The following is a 21148-nucleotide window of genomic DNA, read 5'->3' on the forward strand; positions in this document are numbered from 1 at the left end:
TCTATCTATCTATCTATCTATTTTACATAAATTTATCTGTTATTGATCATCAATCAACACGAAATGCACCCATCTGAAGAATAGTTGGGAAATTTCTTCAGGAAATGACATTGATCCAGAACTATTTATTAGTGATATCACTAATGCTGGCCAGGGAGTACTTCTGCTACAGTTCTTTGGTTCATACTTGTGTTGAAAAATATTTTCATATTCTAATCTAGAGGGAGAAAATATTCCATTTTCGGGGGATAGAAAAGGTATTTTCAATTCCATTTGTACCTTTTGAAATGTTATATTTCAATAAACCTGTATACCCATTTTTCTGCCTTGTTCCTCCCCAAAGGAATGACCTTCCAAGACTGCAGAATTTCCTCTGATTTAAGGATCAGCTGTTTCCTATCATACATCCCAGGGCCAAGATGATGACTTTCTTCCTACAGACATTTCTACTAGCTTGCTTTGTAGCTACTATACAAACCAAGGTCTATGGTCGCTGTGAGTTGGCTCATGTGTTGAAGAAGAATGAGATGGATGGATATGAAGGTTACAGCCTAGCCAGTTGTGAGTGCAGTTCCTCACTGGATAGTATATTACTCAAGTACTGAAAGTTGGACTAATGGCCTACACTAATATTCCCAATGTACTGTAGCTTTTATTAAGCAGTATTTCCTGTTTTTTCTCCATAAGCACGTACTTGCTTTATTTGCTCTAGAATTTGCCCCAGCTTGTTTCTTATTAGATCTCTTCCTACAATTGTGCATGATTAATGCCTCTGTTTGTTTCTTGGATCTGAATAGTAGTACTTGAAGCCAATAGGTATCCATTTTTGGTTATACTCATCAAATCTCTAGGAAGTTGCAGATTGGTGTAGCCAGATCTGATCACTGGCTACAATGGAAGCTCACCAGTGCAAAAGACACCAAATGAATGGGCGTTTTTACAAATTCCATTGAGTAGGAGTCCATTTCCTCCAGTAAAATTAATGCCAGAATTAATTCCTTAATTAAAGGACCAATAAGAGGAAGCCCATCTCTATACCAGACAATTAAAATATAGAATTTGGTACCATAATATACAGTCTAATCATTGTTTTTAAAACAATATAAGCAAGATCAGCAAAAATAAATTATCACTGGCTACTCATGTTAAAATTTTAATGTAATATTAAAAGTTTAGCTCCATTTGATTTCCAGAAGGAATGATATGATGTCCTTTTTGGGGGCATTTAGTTGACCTCTGTGTAACATAGAACTTTGTGCCGAAGGTCAGGCAAAGCATGTTAAACTCCAAAAATGCTTTTTCCCATCACCAGTTTGATGCACGTTTTGCCATTTCCATACATCATTAGCAAGAGACAAGTTCCAATTAACTGTTCATGGAGTCTGTTACTTTCCACATAACCCTTTGATATTACTCCTCTCTGCTCTTTTTTTTTCATATCACACACCTGCACATGCACATATAGTCTTTTAAAAAGGGAAGAGCTGCTTGTCTCAAAATGTCTAGCGGGAAGATTAAAAACAAATTTAGAGTGAACGTTGAAAGGAGGATTTTCTTAAAAGCTTTTTCCACAAGGGCATCTTGGCATGGCCATGCAAGCTAGGGATGATGGAGACTGAAATCCCACATTTATAGAGGACCACAAGACATAGAAGTCAGCGTAGAATATTGGAATGGGAATAGTTGAATACTCTCCAGGCATATAAAATGTTTTCCGGTGAGACCGGTCTATCAGGGCAACCTGGTCTACCCAAATATGGGACAGAGCTTTCACCTTTCAGCCCCAATCTAGAAGTGTTCACAGGTCGATTTGTGTGTTAAATTTAAATTTACCGACAAAGAATTAAAAGGAGACTAGTCTCCCTTTAATTCTTTGTCAGTTAATTTAAACTCGCCAGACATATGTTTCATATCTAGGCCTCTAGGCTGGATCTTGCCTCTTGGTCGCATTTTGGAATATTGAGAAAGTCAGAATGAGTTGGAAGGCTGTGAAATGAACTCCCGAGGAACTTCTTTCTCTCCTTTGCAGGGATCTGCATGGCATTTTACGAAACTGGCTTTGACACCAAGGCCATTGATCGGCACAAAGGTGGCAGCAAAGACTACGGCATCTTCCATATCAACAGTGGTTTGTGGTGTAAGGAAAACAGTGCCTTATCAAAGGCCATTTGTGACGTAGCTTGCTCAGGTGAGTTTGTTTTATATATTGTAGTGTTAAAAATCATTAGAGCCAATGATAATGAGCCTGTGCAAAATTGAAGTTTAGATTTAGATTTAGATTCAGTAAGGAGATCTGTACCCTTGGCAAAAAGAACCCTACCAGGTTAGGTTGCATGCATCATGATAAATCTTTTTTTTTTTACCCTAATATAACAAGCGGGCAAACTATTGTTTGCTTGCTTTTCTTAATTTTTCTGTACATTACCATATGTAATAGTAATTTCTCTTATTTCCCCCACTCTCCCATCAAACATTGCCACCTGCTGGCCATTCAAATTGCAGATCTGGAGAGGAGTCAAATATTTAATGGAGAAAAAGGTACTCTCTGAGGGGTTTTTTTTGGTAGATCATCACTCCCTTTAGCCCATTCTAGCATGTTTAATGGGAAGGGACTATGGGAACTCTCTCAGTGGACCTTCATCTGGTTTGTATTCAGTAGCGTTGTCAGGCATATGAAGCACTTCAAAGATGTTGTTGTATGTGTTTATGTGTTTAACCATAAATAATCTCTTGGTTTCTTCTTTGCCCTGTACAAAATGAGTTACAGACCCAGAGTAATTGGGTTGACTAACTGGGGCTTCTAACTTCAAACTGCAGGCGAATTCTCCCCATTTGAAACAAACATTCCTTTAACATAGTACACAAAATTGTTAAAATGTCTTGGCTGGGTTTAAACAGCCCAGCTTTGATGCTGCAAAAGTAGTTAGGCTTGGAAGTCCTTGCTTAGTACTAGTGCACTGGCTTTCTAAATAGGGACAATTATATGTCCTTTTCATTTGGAGGATCACTTACCGAGACAGTCTGACCTCTGAAACTCTGTAGCTCAACTTTGCTGCATAATGGTCTAGGCATGTATGGATTGCCTCTGTGGGCATGAAGACCTGAACTGAACATTTCCAGTTTCACTGACCTGCTCAGGAATTGTAGAAACATGTGCAGATAGATAGATAAACATAGGCTTGTACCTATGGAGAAAAGCATAAATTTGGGAACTAAGAGGAAGCAGTTTAGTGCTGTTTAGTTGGACCTTACAATTATATCTCATAGAAGTTTGTTTCATTTCAGTAGAAGGTTTCCTCTTCAAATGGGGGCGGGGGGGGGCTTTTCTAGCTCTCATAAGTTTGACAATCTCAAGGAGTATAAGGAATTCATTTTTTTAATATTAGACTTTTAGTTCATCTGCTGGCAAAAACATTTATTGGTCATCAGTGATAAGGCGATTCCAACTGGTAAGCCAGCTGTTGGGCTACCAATCTGAGGTACAAAGTTCTAGATGTCTACTAGATATTTGTTTGTTTGTTTGTTTATTTATTTATCAAATTTATTTGCTGCCCACTTTGTGATCCTGGCAAAAAGACTGAAGGGCATGTTGCAATCTCGATATGCACCTATCTGCCTAATTCAGCCTATCAAACCAGACCACAGGGCCTCAAAAGAAATCCTTTCATTATTCCTTATCCTGAAGCCGCATTAACGATCAATCTCCTTCTAGAAAAAATTCAGACTGCTGATGATGATTGGTAGAGTCTTGTATAAGACTGGATTATTTGAAACTCCTGGGCATTCAAAGCTTTAGGAGAGGCTCTCCCCTCAGGATCATCACCCTCCGAAGCACATTTAGAAAAAACACAGGGAAAGATCTTCACTGGGGTTGCTGCTAGGTTCATATCTCTGCCAGGAGAGATCACATTCAAGCCCTGGTGCTGGCAACTTGTGTGGGGTGGAGAGAATCTGGTATATGTCTGAACTGATGGTGAACTGAGTTGTTGATGGTCCCCCTGTGTGAGATTTTGGGAAGGAGGAGGCAGGAAAAAATACTTGTCACTCTTCACTCTACTCCTATAGAATCATTTTCCTCTGGAGATCTGGAGGATGACCTCCCTAATAGACTTTGGGAAGGCAGCAAAGAGAGAATGATTTTGCCAAGCCTTTCATATATAATGCTCTTGAGAAGTGTACACTGAAGGAGGGTTGAGCTTTTTTATGGTATAAATGAAGCTTGACTAGAGCTAGACTCTTTTATAAACCCACCAGACGTCTACATGGAGTCAGCATTTTTAAACTCCTGGAATAAATAAGTACTGTAGTCTTTTCTTTGCCTCAAAGAGTTTCTTCCAGCTTTGAGTTATTAAGGAAAGTCTGCTGCCTTTGTTCACACCTTTCTAACATCTTTTGTTGCATGTGTTGCGCTCTCTCTCTCTCTCTCTTTCTCTCTCTCTCTCCCTCTCTCTCTCTGTCTTAAGATTTGCTGAATCCTGATCTTGAAGATGACATCACCTGTGCCAAAAAGATTGTGAAAGGCTCCGCTGGCATGGCTGCCTGGTAGGAGAGCAAATGGCTGCCTCTGTCTAATGATAAGTAGTCCCCTCTCTATGCTTTTGTAGACTGGGACAATAGCTCACAGATGGGCAATCTGCTGCTACCTGAATGCTTTAGATCAAGGTTGTTTTTTAAAAAACTGGGTTCCATAGATGGGGTTCTGTTCTAATAAGCTTTGTTTAAGGTTGGGGGTTGTATCCCAAATACTAAAGAACGTCTTGCTGTCTATCTCAACCTCATTATCTACATGTGATTTAGGCCAATGTGTGTCCATTGGAATTGTGTTTTCACATAGAATTGCCAGTTGTCTGCCCCGTCTTTTTCTTGCGCCTTTACAACTGATATTAAACAGATACAGTGGTATCTGAGTACTCAGCTGCTTTGAAACTCATCGAATTTGGTACTCAATGCATTTTGATGTGAAAATTTTGTCCTGGTGCTCATTGTTTGTTTGGTACTCAATGCACAAGCTAGAACCTGTTGGTATTGGCTGCCTTGTGGCTCACTACATGATTCCTTACTGGGAAAAAATTGTTTGATATTCATTGTTTTTGGTACTTATCGTGCCTCCCAGAACCAATTAATGATGAGTACCAAGGTACCACTGTAACTTTTTTTTCACTTGCATTTTGTAATCTGAAGCTGTTGTTACTAAAATGACAAAAGACACCTATATAACAGAGAAATATGACAGAGAGACCAGGAGTGCATGTCCATTACGAGTTATTTTAAAGGAAGGAAAAGTCTGCAGGTACAGATTGTCTAACAATTCCCTCTCCCAACTCTTTTAAATAACTTGAGCTTCATTATCCCTTTTTCTGAAATACAGGTGAACTTTGTGATTTGTTGTGTTTTTAATCTCAGCCCTAATCCTAACAATTGCAGATAAGAGAATTTTGGATAAGAAAACCTTGAAAAAATGTACTTTATGCATATGCAAATGCATGTCTGCAAGTTTTCATATTCATAACATTAAAACCCCTCACTCCAAAAGTCCTCTTTAAAGAGAACCATATGATCCAAACTATAAATATGTGAAACTCTTTGCTATGGATTGCAAAATTTAATCTCTATTTTCTCATTGCTGATATGCGAAGCTGCAACCAACAGAATGCGAAAACTGAAGACTATTTATACTAAAGATGTTAGAAATCCTGCCTCTTTTGTGCCTGTTTCTTCAGGTTTTCAAATAATTTATATTTTAGTGTTAAGTAATCCTGTAATTTATCTGGATGTTCAACAAAAAGAATAGCCGATTTCCCACATCTGGGCCTGCGTGTGGCATCTACTTCAGAGGGATTCTAAAGAAACAAATATTAGAGTTCCTAATGCTATTTTATGTGTCTTTCACAGCAAAATAGCTTTAAAAAACCACCAGTTTTAAATTACTGGGAGATGCAGTTATATTCAGGCTGATAGAGATGCAGAAGCCTAAATAAGAAGGGAAAAAAGTTAAGAAAACAGTTCAGTTATAATGACCAAATAGCTTGCTATGTCCATCTACACATAAATCTACATACTTTATGACTTAAAGCCTAGTTTACACAACTCACTAAAACTGTGATAGATCACTGCAATATGCTGAACCACAACAGCAACACCATTTTAGTTTACTCTGTAGAATTCTGTGAACCCAATCAGCAAATTTCAAAGCTACAAACACTTAATCCTATAGACTCTAGTAATTGAATTGTGATTGTTTTATTTTAAAGATCTGATCCTTTAAAGACCTTCACTGAAAAATTAGAATGTGCATAAATATGTTCTATTAACTATACTGGTCATGCCTATGGCCAAATTTATGAAACATATCCATATGCATGATTAAGTGATATGCAATACTTTCAGAGAAATGAAATAAGGATGCAGAAACCTATCAGAATAAAATAAAATTAAATATTTTAAAACCCAGCCCAGTCACTAACAGGATTCAAAAGCCCATCTAATAAAATTGCTTTCATCATCAATGATTGGTCCATTAGTGGGAGAAAGTGGCAAGAAGGTGATAAGCAACAGGGAGAAAGCAGAACTACTTAACTTGTTTTTTGCATCCGTCTTTACACAAAGGGAAAAAACAGTCCAACAGTACTATAAAAAAACAGATTAGAAACACAAGTTAAGATAGGGAAGAAAATGGTAAGAGAGCACTTGTCCATCCTAGATGAGTTCAAATCACCAGGACCAGAGGGACTACACCCCAAGGTTCTCAAGGAACTAGCAGATGTGATCTCAGAACCACTGAACTATATCTTTCAAAGATCCTGGAGCACTGGGGAACTACCAGAGGACTGGAAAAGAGCTGATGTAGTTCCCATCTTCAAAAAAGGGGAAAAATGGATCCAGGAAACTACAGACCTATCAGCCTGATCTCAATAGTTGGAAAGATTCTGGAAAAAATAATCAAACAAATCAGCGAACACCTAGAGGCAAACAAAGTCATTACCAAAAGCCAACATGGGTTTGTCAAAAACAGATCATGCCAGACAAACCTTATTGCATTCTTTGACCAGGTGACAAAATTAGTGGACCAGAGGAATGCTGTGGATATAATTTACTTGGACTTCAGTAAAGCATTTGATAAAGTAGATCACAATCTACTACTTGATAAGATAGAAAAATGTGGGTTAGACAGCATCACCACCAGATGGACCGGCCGTAATCAGCATGTGGTCCTCAATGGAACCGCATCTACATGGAGGGAAGTGTGTAGTGGGGTGCCCCAGGGTTCTGTTCTAGGCCCAGTGCTCTTCAACATCTTCATCAACGATTTGGATGAGGGATAGATGGGGAACTCATCAGATTTGCAGACGACATCAAACTGGCAGGAATAAATAATACAACAGAAGATAGGCTTAAGATACAGAAGAATCTTGACAGACTTGAACATTGGGTGCTATCTAACAAAATGAAATTCAATGGTGAAAAAAGTAAGGTTCTACATTTAGGCAAGAAAAACCAAATGCACAGGTATAGTATAGGTGGTACCTTGCTCAATAGTAGTAACTGTGAGAGGGATCTTGGAGTCCTAGTGGGCAATCACTTAAATATGAGCCACCAGTGATCACTTAAATATGAGCCACCAGTGTGCTGCAGCTGCCAAAAACGCCAACACAGTGCTAGGCTGCATTAACAGAAGGATAGAATCAAGATCATGTTAAGTATTAATACCACTTTACAATGCCTTGGTAAGGCCAGACTTGGAATACTGCATCCAGTTTTGGTCACCACAATATAAAAAGACGTTGAGACTCTAGAAAGAGTACAGAGAAGAGTAACAAAGCTGATTACGGGACTGGAGGCTAAAACATATAAGGAACGGTTGCTGGAATTGGGAATGTCTAGTTTAATGAAGAGAAGGTGACATAATAGTAATGTTCCAATATCTCAATATCTCAAAGAAGAGGGAGTCAAACTATTCTCCAAAGTTCCTGAAGGCAAGACAAGAAGCAACGGATGGAAACTAACCAAAGAGAGAAGCAACCTAGAACTAAGGAGAAATTTCCTGGCAGTTAGAACAATTAATCAATGGAACAACCTGCTTCCAGAAGTTGTGAATGCTCCAACACTGGAAGTTTTTAAAAAGAGACTGGACAGCCATTTGTCTGAAATGGTATAGGGTTTCCTGCCTGAGCAGGGAGTTGGACTACATGACCTCTAAGGTCCCTTCCATCATCATCACCATCATCATCATCACCATCATCATCATCATCACATGAAATTTTAGGGGCAATATGAAACTCTTTGCATTGCTTGCAGGATGTTTTTTTCAAATTTGCCAGTCTAGCCTATAGTTTGGATGTGACCTAGTGCCCTCCATTTAAGCAATAATTAGGTTTTTGCCTTGCTTAGCATTTTCCAAGTTTAGCCAAGGTTGTCTAGATGCTGTAGCCATGGAGTCAATCATGCTGAACCTATTCACATGGAACAGCATGAGACAAGATTCTGATCATTTGGGCTTTCTGTACTGTGTCCTAGCACTTGCACTCTGTTCATAGTTTCTTCCTACTGTCTGAAGTGGATAAATAAGCCAAAAATCGCTTATTTAACAATTTCGTCTAAAACGGGGGTCTTTCTTTAACTGGAGTGCTTTTTAAAAGCTGGTGTAAACTCAGTTGTTCTTGGTCTGCCATTTTTAACTTACTTGATAACAAGAAACCAAGTTTCTTCCTTGGCACATCATATCTAGAAAAACCAATAAAGCTCAATCTAGTTTTGGTTCTACACAGCTCCTGGGCTAAGATCTGGCTAAAAGAGTGCTGACATGAGAATGTGATTCAGTTAGCAGCTTTTAAGGAGACTGAGAAGATTGGCAGTTCCTTGAATGCCAAGTTGAAAATAAATTATTTGTAAAAAGAGCATTTCAGAATGGATGTAGCTTTTCTTTCAAGGGCTCCAGTCTGTAACTGAGGAGCCTTTTCAAGAGACCAGAAAGGAAGGCAATTTAGGATTGATTCGCTAAGGAATTTGCCACAAGAACAACGGAGTCTTGACTTGCATTGGGTTTCAGAGCTGCCCTTCATTTTCTGTCACCAGTATGGTTCCAGGAAGTTCAGAAGCAAGTTTTTAAACTACTGCTTATTTAGCAAGCTATGGCTAATGTTAATTGTGGCTAGCATGCTTCATTTCAGCCTCCGTTCATCTTTTGCATAAAATGGTCCTTGTAAGAGGGAGGGGGCTAATGAGGGAAACCCAAGTTCTCTGAGGCTCCTTCTGGTCATTTTCAACCATGGCTAGTGGGATGTTTGATGTGTGAGCCAGGATGGTCTCTAGCCTGGGAATTTAAATTCCTTTCATTATCAACCCAACAAGAAATCACCAATGCAGAAGGCTTTTTATCAACAGAGCCATTGTTTGGTAGACCCTTTGGGCTGCAGGATGAACTGAAGTTGTCTTATAAGTACTTTAAACAAAATAATCAGAGAACCATTGCAAAACAGCAAGCAGTGGGGTGATGCTGTTCAGCCCAGCCTTGCTTTTCTTCAGAGACAGTGGCTGAGCATTTGCTCCTTGCTTTTTGGTAAGCTTCCCATGTGTGCTTGAGGATCTAAAGGTTTTGTGCTTAATTAACTATTGTTTTACTGACTGTTGCTTATAAAATAGAATGCGGCTGATATAATAAACTTATTAAATATAAGAAAATTTTCCACTCTGTTAAGACATTCTAAATGTATTAACAAAGTTAACAAAAGAAGTTAACAAAAACATCAGTAAATCAAGGTGGGGTGTTTTTTTTTAACAAGCACCACAGCTGGTGTACTTACTGATGTTTATGCCAGCTTCAAGAGAATGGCAGTCTGGGAGTAGGAAACCAACTTGAAATATAAATCACATAACAGTCCTGAAAAACTGAAACATCTTAAATTGTCTTTTTTTTTAACGTAGATTAAAAAGTGGTATGGCAATAAATTGACAGGATATATAACATGGTTTTGTATCTTGGTTTGGGACGGCTTGCCTGGAGACTGGTATATAGCCAAAGTTCACATGGACTTGGTACAGCGATTGCAACTATAATGCACAAATTGTGTATATAAATTAGAGGGTATATGAAATTGCTCCTGTCAGTAGGCTTAACATATGTCCATGAAACTTGTTGACAATCTTTGCAACATAATAGGTGTTCAGCATAAAATTAGACTCTGAATAAGTGTGAACAGAATTGCAGACTTAATATTGATCTATCTCTGCTCCCCTGTTTTGTTCTGAATTTGTCTATCTTGACTGTTACTCAAATTGGTCATCTCTTTTTAGTTATTTCATAGCTACCTTTTGTATTTAGATCACTTTACAGCTTATATTTTTACCTGAATTCCTAAGGTTTTCTACATGTGACCCAAACATGCCACTGTTTGCAAATTAAATATTGGCAAGTTGCAACAACTTGGTCTGGTTGCAGCATTCTGGTATTTTGGGGTGACATAATCTTGGTTAGTCTTTATGTTAGAATGTAATATGGCTCTTGAATGATGGCTTTTAGAAATATAGCGATGCATTTTTCTTTGATGATATTCACTCCTGGCCTGAGGCTGGAATGTAATGGCAGAATCAATGTGCCTGATCAATAGTTTAAGAGGGAATCAGCATTCTGCTAACAGAAGAGCAGCCTGCATGAAAGCATAGAGAAGTGAATGGTTGGCACATAAATGTCCAGGGAATGAAATGGATATAATAATAATAATAATAATAATAATAATAATAATAATAATAATAATAATAATAATAATAATAATAATAATAATAATAATCATCATCATCATCATCATCATCATCATCATCATCATCATCATCATCAATCACTTGCAGAAGGCTAGTAGTAAAAGGGGGGGAATGAACCTACCACTGGGAGAAAAGCATTGGCATTTTTTATTGATACTGTGCTTTGTACCAAAATAATACATGTACATATGCAGTTCATTCTGATTCATTTTCTCTTAATGCAGGCACCAGTGGAAAAAGCACTGTGAAAACCAAGATATGAGAAAGTGGGTTCAGGGGTGTAGAATTTGAAAAGGGAGCTGGTTGCAGTCTATTTCATCTCCCATGTATAAAAAAACATTAAAAACAAAACAAAACAAAAATCTTCACCTTCTTTGTTCTTTCATTGGTTCATTCATTTTCCACTTACTGACAGAAAATGTTCATAATAACATTCCTTTGCTTTGTCCTCTTGCTAACTGCACCAAAGTCTGGAGCAGCAGATTCTACAATAAAGCTCATTTTGCGTGGGGCACACTGTGGTGGGGAGATGTCTAGCAAAGAGCTCTGTGCAACATCATTTGCATTTAGGATGTAAGGATGAAATTCAGACCTTGTAACTGAAAGAGATGTTGGAGGCAGAAGAAAGCTACAGTTTGAGTTACCCATGGCACTATAATTGTAGGTCACAGTTGTTACCATGTTGGTTTGTTTTAGTGCAATTTGCTGTTCCAGTGTTTTGACATTAACATTTACAAGGCCAGGGCCAAGAATGTGTTGTCAGATACCAAAAAATATTACTCATAAGGTAGAGCAACATGGCAGGCAAAAAAATAAATAAAGGTCATTGTGAGTGGGTTGAGAGCAACATTTGGAAAGGGGGTGACAAGGGGGAAACATGAATAGGCAAAAAAGTTAAGGAAATAATGAAGTCTCTTGCTGTCATCAAACTGAAAAACTTAAAATAAGAGGCAATGCTGCTGAATATACAGAGAACATAAGATGGATATCTTTGTACAACAAGCATGATCAAGTTATTAAAATCAAATCCCTTCATTTCCATAAGCAGGGAGAGGAGAGGACAATAAAAAAATGGGCATTTTGATATTGTACTCAAATCATGAGACCTAATGACTTGTATTCAACATAACAATGGAAATAGATAACTTCTAAGATGGGATGCTCAGTTAGTAGGAACCTTGGCTAATGGGGATGGAGTTTAGCAAGTACCGTAGTGTAAGTTCAGTTCACCAGATTAGTTTATGGTCAAATGGGTTGTGCCAACTCATAAAATGTTTAAGTACAATAGTTTCCTCAGAGATTGGTTTTTCAACATGTAAGCTCCATAAATTCAGGGCAGCACTGCTTGAGAGGAAGAAGCTACTGACCAAGCCTCGTTCAGATCACAAGAAACTGCCCAACTTCCTTCCATGCTCATCCTAAATAAACAAATAAACAAACAAACAAACAAACAAACAAACAAATAAATAACCAGACAGCAATAAGGAGTGAAAGTAGTTTTACTGAGGGTGAAGCCAAAGCATGGAGCAGGACATACTCTGCAGAGAAACTTGAGGGGAAAGAAAAGGGAGGCATTGAAGTGAAACCATTTACTTCTACATGCACCATTCCAGGTGCCGTTCAGTCTTGGCCCCAGAAGATTCATGACTCACAGAGCACTGAAAAGGGGTGGCAGAGTTAAAGAAATTGCGTGATACATTAAGGATGCTGGAGGTGGTGTAGGTGCCATCCTCCTTCAAGGTCACTTGTCCAGAGGTCACTCCCTCAGTTATATCCTTCCCAGCTGCACTCCACTTGATCTCTAGTAAGCCTGGGTAGAAGTCCTCAACTATGCATAAGGCATGGATATCGGGAGATTCTGGTTTCTGGGAAACATCAGACAATATGATGACCGATGATGGTGCTTTTGCTGATTGTCCTGTGGAAAACAAGAATAATTTGAGTCTTGTCATGCTCCCAAACTGCCATAATATTGTTGATTCAGAACCATATTACCACAATTTAGTGTCAACACTTGCTTTTGGAGGTTTGGTCTAAACGTCTGCTGGATTGGCTCATTAGCTGCAACAGCACTCACTCAACACTGAGATCTGCAACGGTATGACTTGCGCAATGTGAACACTGGCATTTAGAGATAGCCATGGATCTTTAGATGCTGGGCCTTTTCATTTCTTCTATAAATGATTTTTGCTATTTATTAGTCACAACTTGTTTCTGAATCAAGAAGAGGTTAATGTGTGGTGAGAATGCAAAAAAGGATGTTTAATTCCAAACAGATTCAGTCAATTGTATGGTGGGAACATCAAAACTTATCGATTGACTTCTTTGCCTTCCTGGTCCTCCATTAAAAAGAAAGTCTAAAAAAGTACTTTAAGCCTTTATATTACGGAACTCACTGCTAAAGCTTTAGTGACCCCGAATATGCATTTCAGACACAAGACAGCTGCCTTGGTCAAGCTATGCTTATTGCTGTGTTCCTGGCTAATTGGAACCAGACTAGTTATTTTGCCAGTATTCTTTTGGTGCAAAGACTTGTGGGATATCAGTTCCCATAGAACTTGTATGGTATTCTGTTCTAATTCTACCAGATCTAGCTGCAAAAATCCACATGACTATTACGGTAGATGGTAGTAAAGATTTTTGCCATTCAGGTCTAATTACTCTACTCTGTCCTCCATTTCCCCCCCACTTGGTTAATAGGATGGGATTGAGTGCTGTCAGAATCAGTGGTAAGGAGATTTGACTAGGTTAATAGCCGACTGGGATATATGTGTTGTGGGAACAGAACCATTGTGCAAATATAGTCTAATCCAGGGGGTCTTTTTATGATCTGTGGATTTCAATTCCCAGAATTCCTGAGCCAGTTGAAGTCCACAAGTTATGAAGGGCCCATAGTTCCCCACCTCTGGTCTAATCCAGGGGTGTCAAACTCGCAACGTCATGTGACGTGTCGTGACATATCACGACTTTTTTTTCCATTGCTGGCAATGGGGTGGATGCGGTTTCACCATGACGCATCCGGCCTGCGGGCTGGCAGTTTGACACCCCTGGTCTAATCCAAATCTACCTAGCCCAATCTCCACTAAGTGATAACAAACAATATCAAAATTAACTTTGCTGCCATCTGGTGGTCCCTAGTGGAAAGCTCTAGTGGAAATAGAGTTTTCCATAACCTGCCAGCCTTCAGTTGTTTGGTTTAGCTGCATGTAGGGTTCTTAGGAGGCTTAGCCAATGGTTGTTGCCCTCAAAATAAGACCAAACTCCATTTGCTATTCACTAAAGCCTCACTGCAGCCCAGGTTTTCATAACATTTAAAATGCTATAGACTGTCCTCATCTTCGGCAGACGCAAAGCACTCAATTCTTTTGCTTCAGGATTAAGACTGCTTCAACAAGGTGTTCAGCTCAAGAGGGTGTGTGTGTGTGTGGGGGGAAACAGTATCTCACCCCTTTTTTTCCTGTTCAGATATTCTAGCAGCATTTATTCCCTCCCTCCCTCCCTCGTAAAGACCAAGAGAAAGAAAATGCCTTTGCTTTACTTCCACCTGTTGTGCAAATATTCCTGCTCACCTCCTGTGACGATGAGCCGTGTTCCACTCCCTGAGACTGCTATCTGGAAATAATTTCCCTCTGCTAAACAGAAGTAGGTGGCACTTTCATCTGTTTGCACCTTCTGGATCTGCAAGATGTAGGCATTGGTGAGGGCATCCCGGATGGGCACAAAACGTGCATCAAATGAAGAGGATCGGTCTATCTGCCCAGTGTTGCTATGCTTCACGATGAAGGCCGGGCTTTTGCTTGGCTTTTGCTGGAACCAGAAGACGTTGTAGTTCTGGATCTTGCCACTTTGCAGAGGGCACTGCAGGACAGCAGTGGAGCCCTCGGCATGTAAGACCTGAGGTGGCTGGACAGGCACAGGTTGCAAGGCTCCACCTGAAGAAGGAAGAAGAGTAGCAGAGATTTATCCTGCTACTGGAGCAGGAAGTTGGAAAGACCTTGATTCATCCTTCTTTTGAAAGAATCTGCTCATCCCTGCGTGCTGAGACCTGAATGGAGGACTTCCCTTTCCAGAGAAGGAGAATTGGTTGTGCCCATTAAGCAAAGCATTTTTATTTGGTTTCACAACACACTTAATCAAATTAGTTCAAGACAGAGCAGCTCTAATTTGCAGAATATTCCAAATCTTGACTATTGGGTTAGCTCCGGGGTGCAATATACTCTGCAACATCACTGACACCCTTTCCTCCCCCGCCCCCCCAAAAAACAGGGAATTCATAGCCATATTGAGCCATGGTGGTGCAGTGGTTAGAAAGAAGTATTTCAGGCTAACTCTGCCCATTGCCAGGCGTTCAATCCCGACAGGACTCAAGGTTGACTCAGCCTTCCATCCTTCCGAAGTAGGTAAAATGAGGACCCAGATTATTGAGGGCAATATGCTGACTCTGTAAACTGCTTAGAGAGTGCTGTAAAGCAGTGGCCCCCAACCTTTTGGGAACCAAGAGCGAAGTTCTGTGGAGAGAGGTTTTTCGCTTGTTTGCGTGGCCCAGTTTCCGGCATGCTGCCGACCGATGCCAGTCCACGGACTGGGGGTTGGGGGCCCCTGCTGTAAAGCACTATGAAGCAATATATAAGTCTAAGTACTATTGCTATTGTTAAGTGCTATGGTAAGTATATTCTATATCTGCAGCTTTTCTATCATGGCCCAAAAGCTCTAGAAAATTATTTTCAGAAACCTATCAGTCTGCTAAAGTGAACAAAGCTCATGTTTTTGAAAGGGATTTTTAAGATTCACAAGTGTGGTTTCATAGATGTTCTATGTCTGTTTTAAATAATATTGCATAGCTTTTTAATTAGTAGTAATGTGAGGCTGTATCTTTGGGGGGGAGGGGGAAAGGATAATCTGTTTTGCTACTTTGCAAGTTATGTTAAGATGGCTGAAAGAGAAATACATTGCAATAAAATAGTTAAAACCATCTTCCATTGTAAATCTGCAGGAAAATGTTGTTTAGAACATTATGTATCATCTTGCTTTTCAGCAATGACAGCCATGCTCTCAGCCATTCACAGAAGCACAGGATAGTTGGTTGACTTGCATACTAAACTTAAGTGTGCCTAGTTAGACAGACATTTTGGTGAGAATTTGTCCCAAGCATAATTATGTATGGATGTTCCACAGAGAAGATAACAAAACAGTATTCTGTGAGACATAAATAGTCACATCATATATTTGTCAGCTTTTATCCAATCGCATTAATACATTTAAACAGATCATAACTTCAATACATCACAGTCCCACTTCAGTGTTTATGTATTCAACGTATTGTCTGATAACAGAACTAAAAATATACCTGCTAGGAAACTTTCTATGTCGCTTGTTCAGTATTTGTTAAAAAAAATGGCCAGATCCTTGCTTAGTGGCAAAAATCTAGCCAATCTTGGTTGAACAAAAATACTCTATAACTATAGGAACTAATTAGCAGTTAGATGAGAGACAAGGGGAAAACTCAGAGCTGTAAGCTAGACTCCAAGAAGTCAATCACAGCTTGTCAGAGGTTTTTAATGATTGGAAAGATGGAAGCAGGATAGTATAGCTAGTTTAGTTTATTTTTTAAAAAATCACAGTGAGAAGGAAAACAATTTACAGTACATCTCAAAACTGGCATCTGGCTATGTAACAAAGGGAGAGAGCATGGGCTCCTTAGCCTTATCTCCAATGTGCCCTCTGCACCAACTTTGCAGATGTTTCAAAGTGGAGATGTCTCGATCTTAGATCTTAGAAAGAACCGTAGTATCTCAGAGGTACCAGAAAGGAGAAAGAAGGAATCCAGTCTTAATTTTCCTTCCTTTCAGTTTGAAGACAAGAAGAGAAGGTGACATATTCTATGGCTCTTCAGGTGTTATCCCACAGGCCATCAGATGGCACTTTGAGCATTATTTGCTCATGGTACCAATATGACAATAATTGTTTCTGTCTAAATGAGGACTCAGGTTGTTGGGGGCAATAGGCTGACTCTGTAAACTGCTTAGAGAGGGCTGTAAAGCACTGTGAAGTGGCATATAAGTCTAAGTGCTATTGCTATTTGTTATTGAGACTCCTGCTTATTCCATGCTTATGAAAAAAAATGGAAATATCTATCCATAAATATCTATCCATAAATAGCAAGACATATTTATTTTACCCTTCAGTTTCCCGGATGTGCATCACCATTTATATGTCTTCATATCTCTGCTGCGTTCGTTAATTGTGTTCCCATGAAAGACTAGAGATGTCTAAATTTTGCTAGCCCACCATGCTTACTCTCTGTCCTAGCACAAGTCCTAAATTTCTCCTTTCCCACTGCAAGTACTTGGTCCCCTTTAGCTGGCACATATACTCACTCTGGATGGAGAGGGCCAATGAAAGGCACAGCAGGATCATAGAGCTCATCCTTCTCTGTTCAGGGAGGGGCTTTGAAGCAAAGCCGATGTTCAGATCTTCACTGTAGAGAACACATGGCAGACACGGTATTTTATGGGTCTCAGACTCATTTGCAAGCATTTGCTTACGAACCAGCTTCTTTCCTGACTTTCAGGCAATATAGCTTAGTGATGAGCTTAAGGTAGCAGAGCATAAAGCTGATTATAACTCTACTGGGGGATTTCCATAGGGGATTTCTTCAACATTTGATTGTATGCATGTTCTGTTTTTTCCAAAACAGTGTGGTCCGACTGAATTGGGATAACCTGAAGTGATCCTAACAATTTGCTTTATATTTTTTTAAAAAAATTCTTTGCATCCAGACAGAAAAGAGCAAACATTCACAAATAAGTCCTTTATCTAAAGCAGATTTGCAGACTACAAGAGCAAAAAAAAAAAGTTGCTGCTCCTAATTGTTAGACCCTTAATAATAATAAAAAGTCTTTTTGTTAATGTAGTATTCTACCTAGTTAATTATTCTCCATCCATTCTGAGGATGATCTAGCTGGTCTCTACTGGAAATGTTGAACTAGCTTTCCCATCCCTTAGCATTTATCTTGTTATGCAGAAGTCTGTATAATTACAGAGAATAATTATTTTTCTCAGTATGGTTTATATATCCTAAATAGTGAATGTTCTAATCCCTGTCTTAAAAGTTCCATCTGATTTAAAAATACTCTTTAAGTTTGCTTTCTAACATACATTAAGATTTGGGAAGTTCCATAACTCTAATCAGTAAATAATTTTCAATTTTCAATTAAAATTAAAATTTAATATTAAATTTAATAAATTTGATATTTATTTAAAATTTAATGTTTATTTAAAATTTAATAATACATAATACATAATTACTTTAATATATTTAACTTAAAAGGATACTTTATTACTGAGATTTCTACCTCAGTTCAGTCTAGCAACTCTGAGCAGTATACAGAATCTAATCAGTAAAGAAAAATAGTGTATAAATAAACAAAAAATTGGCAACTGACAAAACATGCCTAAATATATGTTAAATTCCTCTTCTACACAACACTCTTCTCTCAAAAGATGGGGAAAACATCCTTATAGTTAAGCACGCTGCTCTTCAATCCTTGAAAGTTCTATGACAAAATAAATTTAATCACTTTTCAAAAAGTTTTGGGGAACAGAGCCAACCTCACTCCAGGGACAATTTTTTAAAAGAAAGGGTGTCCTAATAGAGACTTTTTTATTTCCTCCTATCCAGGGGCATTCATACTGGAGTAAAAATGGGCAAAATGGCAGGCATGATGCCACAATTCAAGTCCCACCTCTTTCCTGTGCATGTGCATACAGATGGCATGGCCTGGAATGTGATGCGGTGCCAGCTACCTAGCAGATTGTGTTCCCTGTTTGCGGATGCTGTGCTGTCATATCTCTCAGTGAGTGGGAAGTTGTAATGATCTGTGGGAATGAGACCTTGGGAGACAGGAGGAAGAGCCCCATCCTAGGCAACCGTCATGCAAATGGTATCTCAGCCCAGCGAAGGAAAAAAAAATGTGCGCGAAGCATCTCAGAAAAGACCCTCCAGTTTTCTGGAAAGTCAGGTCAAGGGAAGGAGCAAATGCTTGTAGACTGGCAAAATTCTGTTACTGTAAACTTGCAATAAATATCATGTTAGCACTCATGATTTGTACTTCCTGTTTGGATATGTCTTATCTTGCTGACAGGAAGGGACTGGCATCTATTAGGCTTCCTGGGAGCATCTATTGGGCAGGCAGATTCTACCTGGAGCAGGCCATTTTGTACTTAAGAGGAACAGAATACGTTTTTCTCTGTGTGTGATTTCCATTAGAGGTAAATACAACAAAAGCAAATCCCTCTTTAATATCTTCTCTTCCCGTCATTTAGGCATTTCAAATGATTTAAACAAGGAGTATGCATTTTTCAGATTTGCAAAATCTTTGCTGTTGTTTTCATAATGTTATTATGACCACCAACTAGATTCAGATATAAAAATATACATTCTGTTGCCTTGTTGCTGACAGAAGTTTAAGAATTGCGTCATTTATTGTTGAACATTACAACTGTCTTAAGTTTTTAAATTAATCTTTTAACATTTGATTTCACTAAAGTTTGTACAAATCTATTCTTTGTAGTGTACTGTATATGTGGGAGATCGAAATAATATTGTAAATCGGTGGCTATTAAAGTTATGATATATTTGTGCTTTAATACACTCTGAAACTACTAAGAAGATGACTGTGCATTACTGAAAAAGATCTTGCATTGAAAACCATTTGTTATTCTGATAAACGAGTTTAGAAGTTTTCACAGGTGTCTATTAAATATTGTCAAGCAATGGGATGTTTGCCTTCTTTAAAAAAAATTCAGTGCAGTCCATGAGATTGCCTCCCCCCCATTACTCTGTTTCAGTAATTTCAGAAAGTAGAGAAATCATTTTGTTGTTGCCGTGGTAGAAACGGGAGTCAGAAATCCTTGCACGTTATTCAGAGACCTTTCAGTAAATCTAGTTATCTTTTTGGTCTATCTACTTTCTTCTGAATCATTTATCTCCATTTTACCTTTTGTACAGGAGATAGTAACATAAGACTATAAGAATGAGACTTTGTCATGCAACAAGCAACAGAGATGCTGAGCAGAAAAAATCTGGTGGCTTTCACTGTGTGGTCACCCTGGTATTATTCACAGCTACTTTACTTTTTCTAATGGTTGGCCGGTACCTGCCCATATAAAGAGTTAGGATTTACTCTTCTTCCTTCCTTTAATCCCAAAACCTTGAAGAATCTCCATCTTTTGAACTTAAGGCAAGCTTTGTAGTGGGCCCAGGCCACTGGAGATGGAGAATAAACTCATTCTCCTGTCATAAACCCATCATGGAAGCTTTGAAGCAGGATGTTTGCTTTCACATTCACAGAGCAAAGGAATATTATTATTATTATCATTATTATTAATAATAATAATAATAATAATAAAGTTGGAAGGGACCTTGAAGGTCATCTAGTCCAACCCCCTGCTCAGGCAGGAAACCCTATACCATTTCGGACAAATGGCTGTCCAGTCTCTTCTTAAAAACTTCCAGTGTTGGAGCATTCACCACTTCTGTAGGCAGGTTGTTCCACTGGCTAATTGTTCTAACTGTCAGGAAGTTTCTCCTTAGTTCTAGGTTGCTTCTCTCCTTGATTAGTTTCCACCCGTTGCTTCTTGTCCTCCCTTCAGGCGCTTTGGAAAATAGCTTGACTCCCTCTTCTTTGTGGCAGCCCCTGAGATATTGGAACACTGCTATCATGTCCCCTCTCGTCCTTCTCTTCGTTAAACAAGACATACCCAATTCCAGCAGCCGTTCCTTATATGCTTTAGCCTCCAGTCCCCTAATCATCTTTGTTTCTCTTCTCTCTACTCTTTCTAGAGTCTCAACATCTTTTTTACATTGCGGTGACCAAAATTGGATGCAGTATTATAATGTACTGGCCTTAAGTTATCTTTGCTATGGTGCTTCATGTGTGGATGGTAAAGTTGTGAATAAGTGAATTATCACCTTTGATCTGATCTAAAGGCAAACATTTCTAGTCTTCTTTTTGGGATGATCATTACGTGTTATAACCAAAGTTTGTTTTAAGTTGAAATATCTTTGGTTAAAGCCTATTATTCTCTGGAGGTTTTTTTTGAGAACTTTATTGTCTAGACTAGAAATGTTGATCTCAAATTAATGAATGAGAAACCACTATGCCTTTGGAAATATCAGAGGAATTTAAAAAGTTTTATTGATAAGATTACTTTAGATTCTCAAGATACTGCTCAGCTCTTAAATTATATTTGGTCCATGTGAATTGATCAAATTTTGCTTTCTCAGTAGAGGATTTATCGATTTATTGCTCAAGATTTACTTGTTTATCACTGTTCTCTTGAACTGATAATTTTCAAATTAGGTTAGATGTGTATAATTGGTATCTTGAAA

General features: G+C 38.6%; 2 protein-coding genes across 2 annotated transcripts; one reads left to right on the top strand and one right to left on the bottom strand.

Moving 5' to 3' along the window:
* Positions 1–225: 225 nt before the first annotated feature.
* On the top strand, positions 226–11046 carry LOC114923652 (lysozyme C, milk isozyme-like). The gene is made up of 4 exons (XM_029286924.1): positions 226–561; positions 2030–2188; positions 4464–4542; positions 10980–11046. The coding sequence occupies exons 1-4, from the start codon at positions 420–422 to the stop codon at positions 11044–11046; spliced, it is 447 nt and encodes a 148-aa protein (XP_029142757.1). The 5' UTR covers positions 226–419.
* Positions 11047–12238: 1192 nt separating this feature from the next.
* On the bottom strand, positions 12239–17223 carry LOC107300296 (immunoglobulin lambda-1 light chain-like). Its single transcript, XM_029286930.1, has 3 exons — positions 17133–17223; positions 14325–14687; positions 12239–12673 (listed from the first exon to the last, which is right to left on the bottom strand). Exons 1-3 carry the CDS (start codon positions 17179–17181, stop codon positions 12351–12353), a joined length of 735 nt encoding a protein of 244 aa, XP_029142763.1. The 5' UTR covers positions 17182–17223; the 3' UTR covers positions 12239–12350.
* Positions 17224–21148: the final 3925 nt, after the last annotated feature.

The sequence above is a fragment of the Protobothrops mucrosquamatus genome, unplaced genomic scaffold (assembly GCF_001527695.2).
Source record: "Protobothrops mucrosquamatus isolate PMUCROS unplaced genomic scaffold, P.Mucros_1.0 scaffold_234, whole genome shotgun sequence".
In the NCBI taxonomy this organism is placed as follows: domain Eukaryota; kingdom Metazoa; phylum Chordata; class Lepidosauria; order Squamata; family Viperidae; genus Protobothrops; species Protobothrops mucrosquamatus.

Coding starts and splice junctions, on each gene's coding strand:
- LOC114923652 (XM_029286924.1), top strand. CDS start 420: ATGATGACTTTCTTCCTACAGACATTTCTACTAGCTTGCTTTGTAGCT. Junction 562..2,029: donor AGGTTACAGCCTAGCCAGTT/GTGAGTGCAGTT, acceptor TCTCCTTTGCAG/GGATCTGCATGGCATTTTAC. Junction 4,543..10,979: donor TCCGCTGGCATGGCTGCCTG/GTAGGAGAGCAA, acceptor CTCTTAATGCAG/GCACCAGTGGAAAAAGCACT.
- LOC107300296 (XM_029286930.1), bottom strand. CDS start 17,181: ATGAGCTCTATGATCCTGCTGTGCCTTTCATTGGCCCTCTCCATCCAG. Junction 14,688..17,132: donor ATTGGCCCTCTCCATCCAGA/GTGAGTATATGT, acceptor TTCCTTCTTCAG/GTGGAGCCTTGCAACCTGTG. Junction 12,674..14,324: donor ACGGCTCATCGTCACAGGAG/GTGAGCAGGAAT, acceptor TGTTTTCCACAG/GACAATCAGCAAAAGCACCA.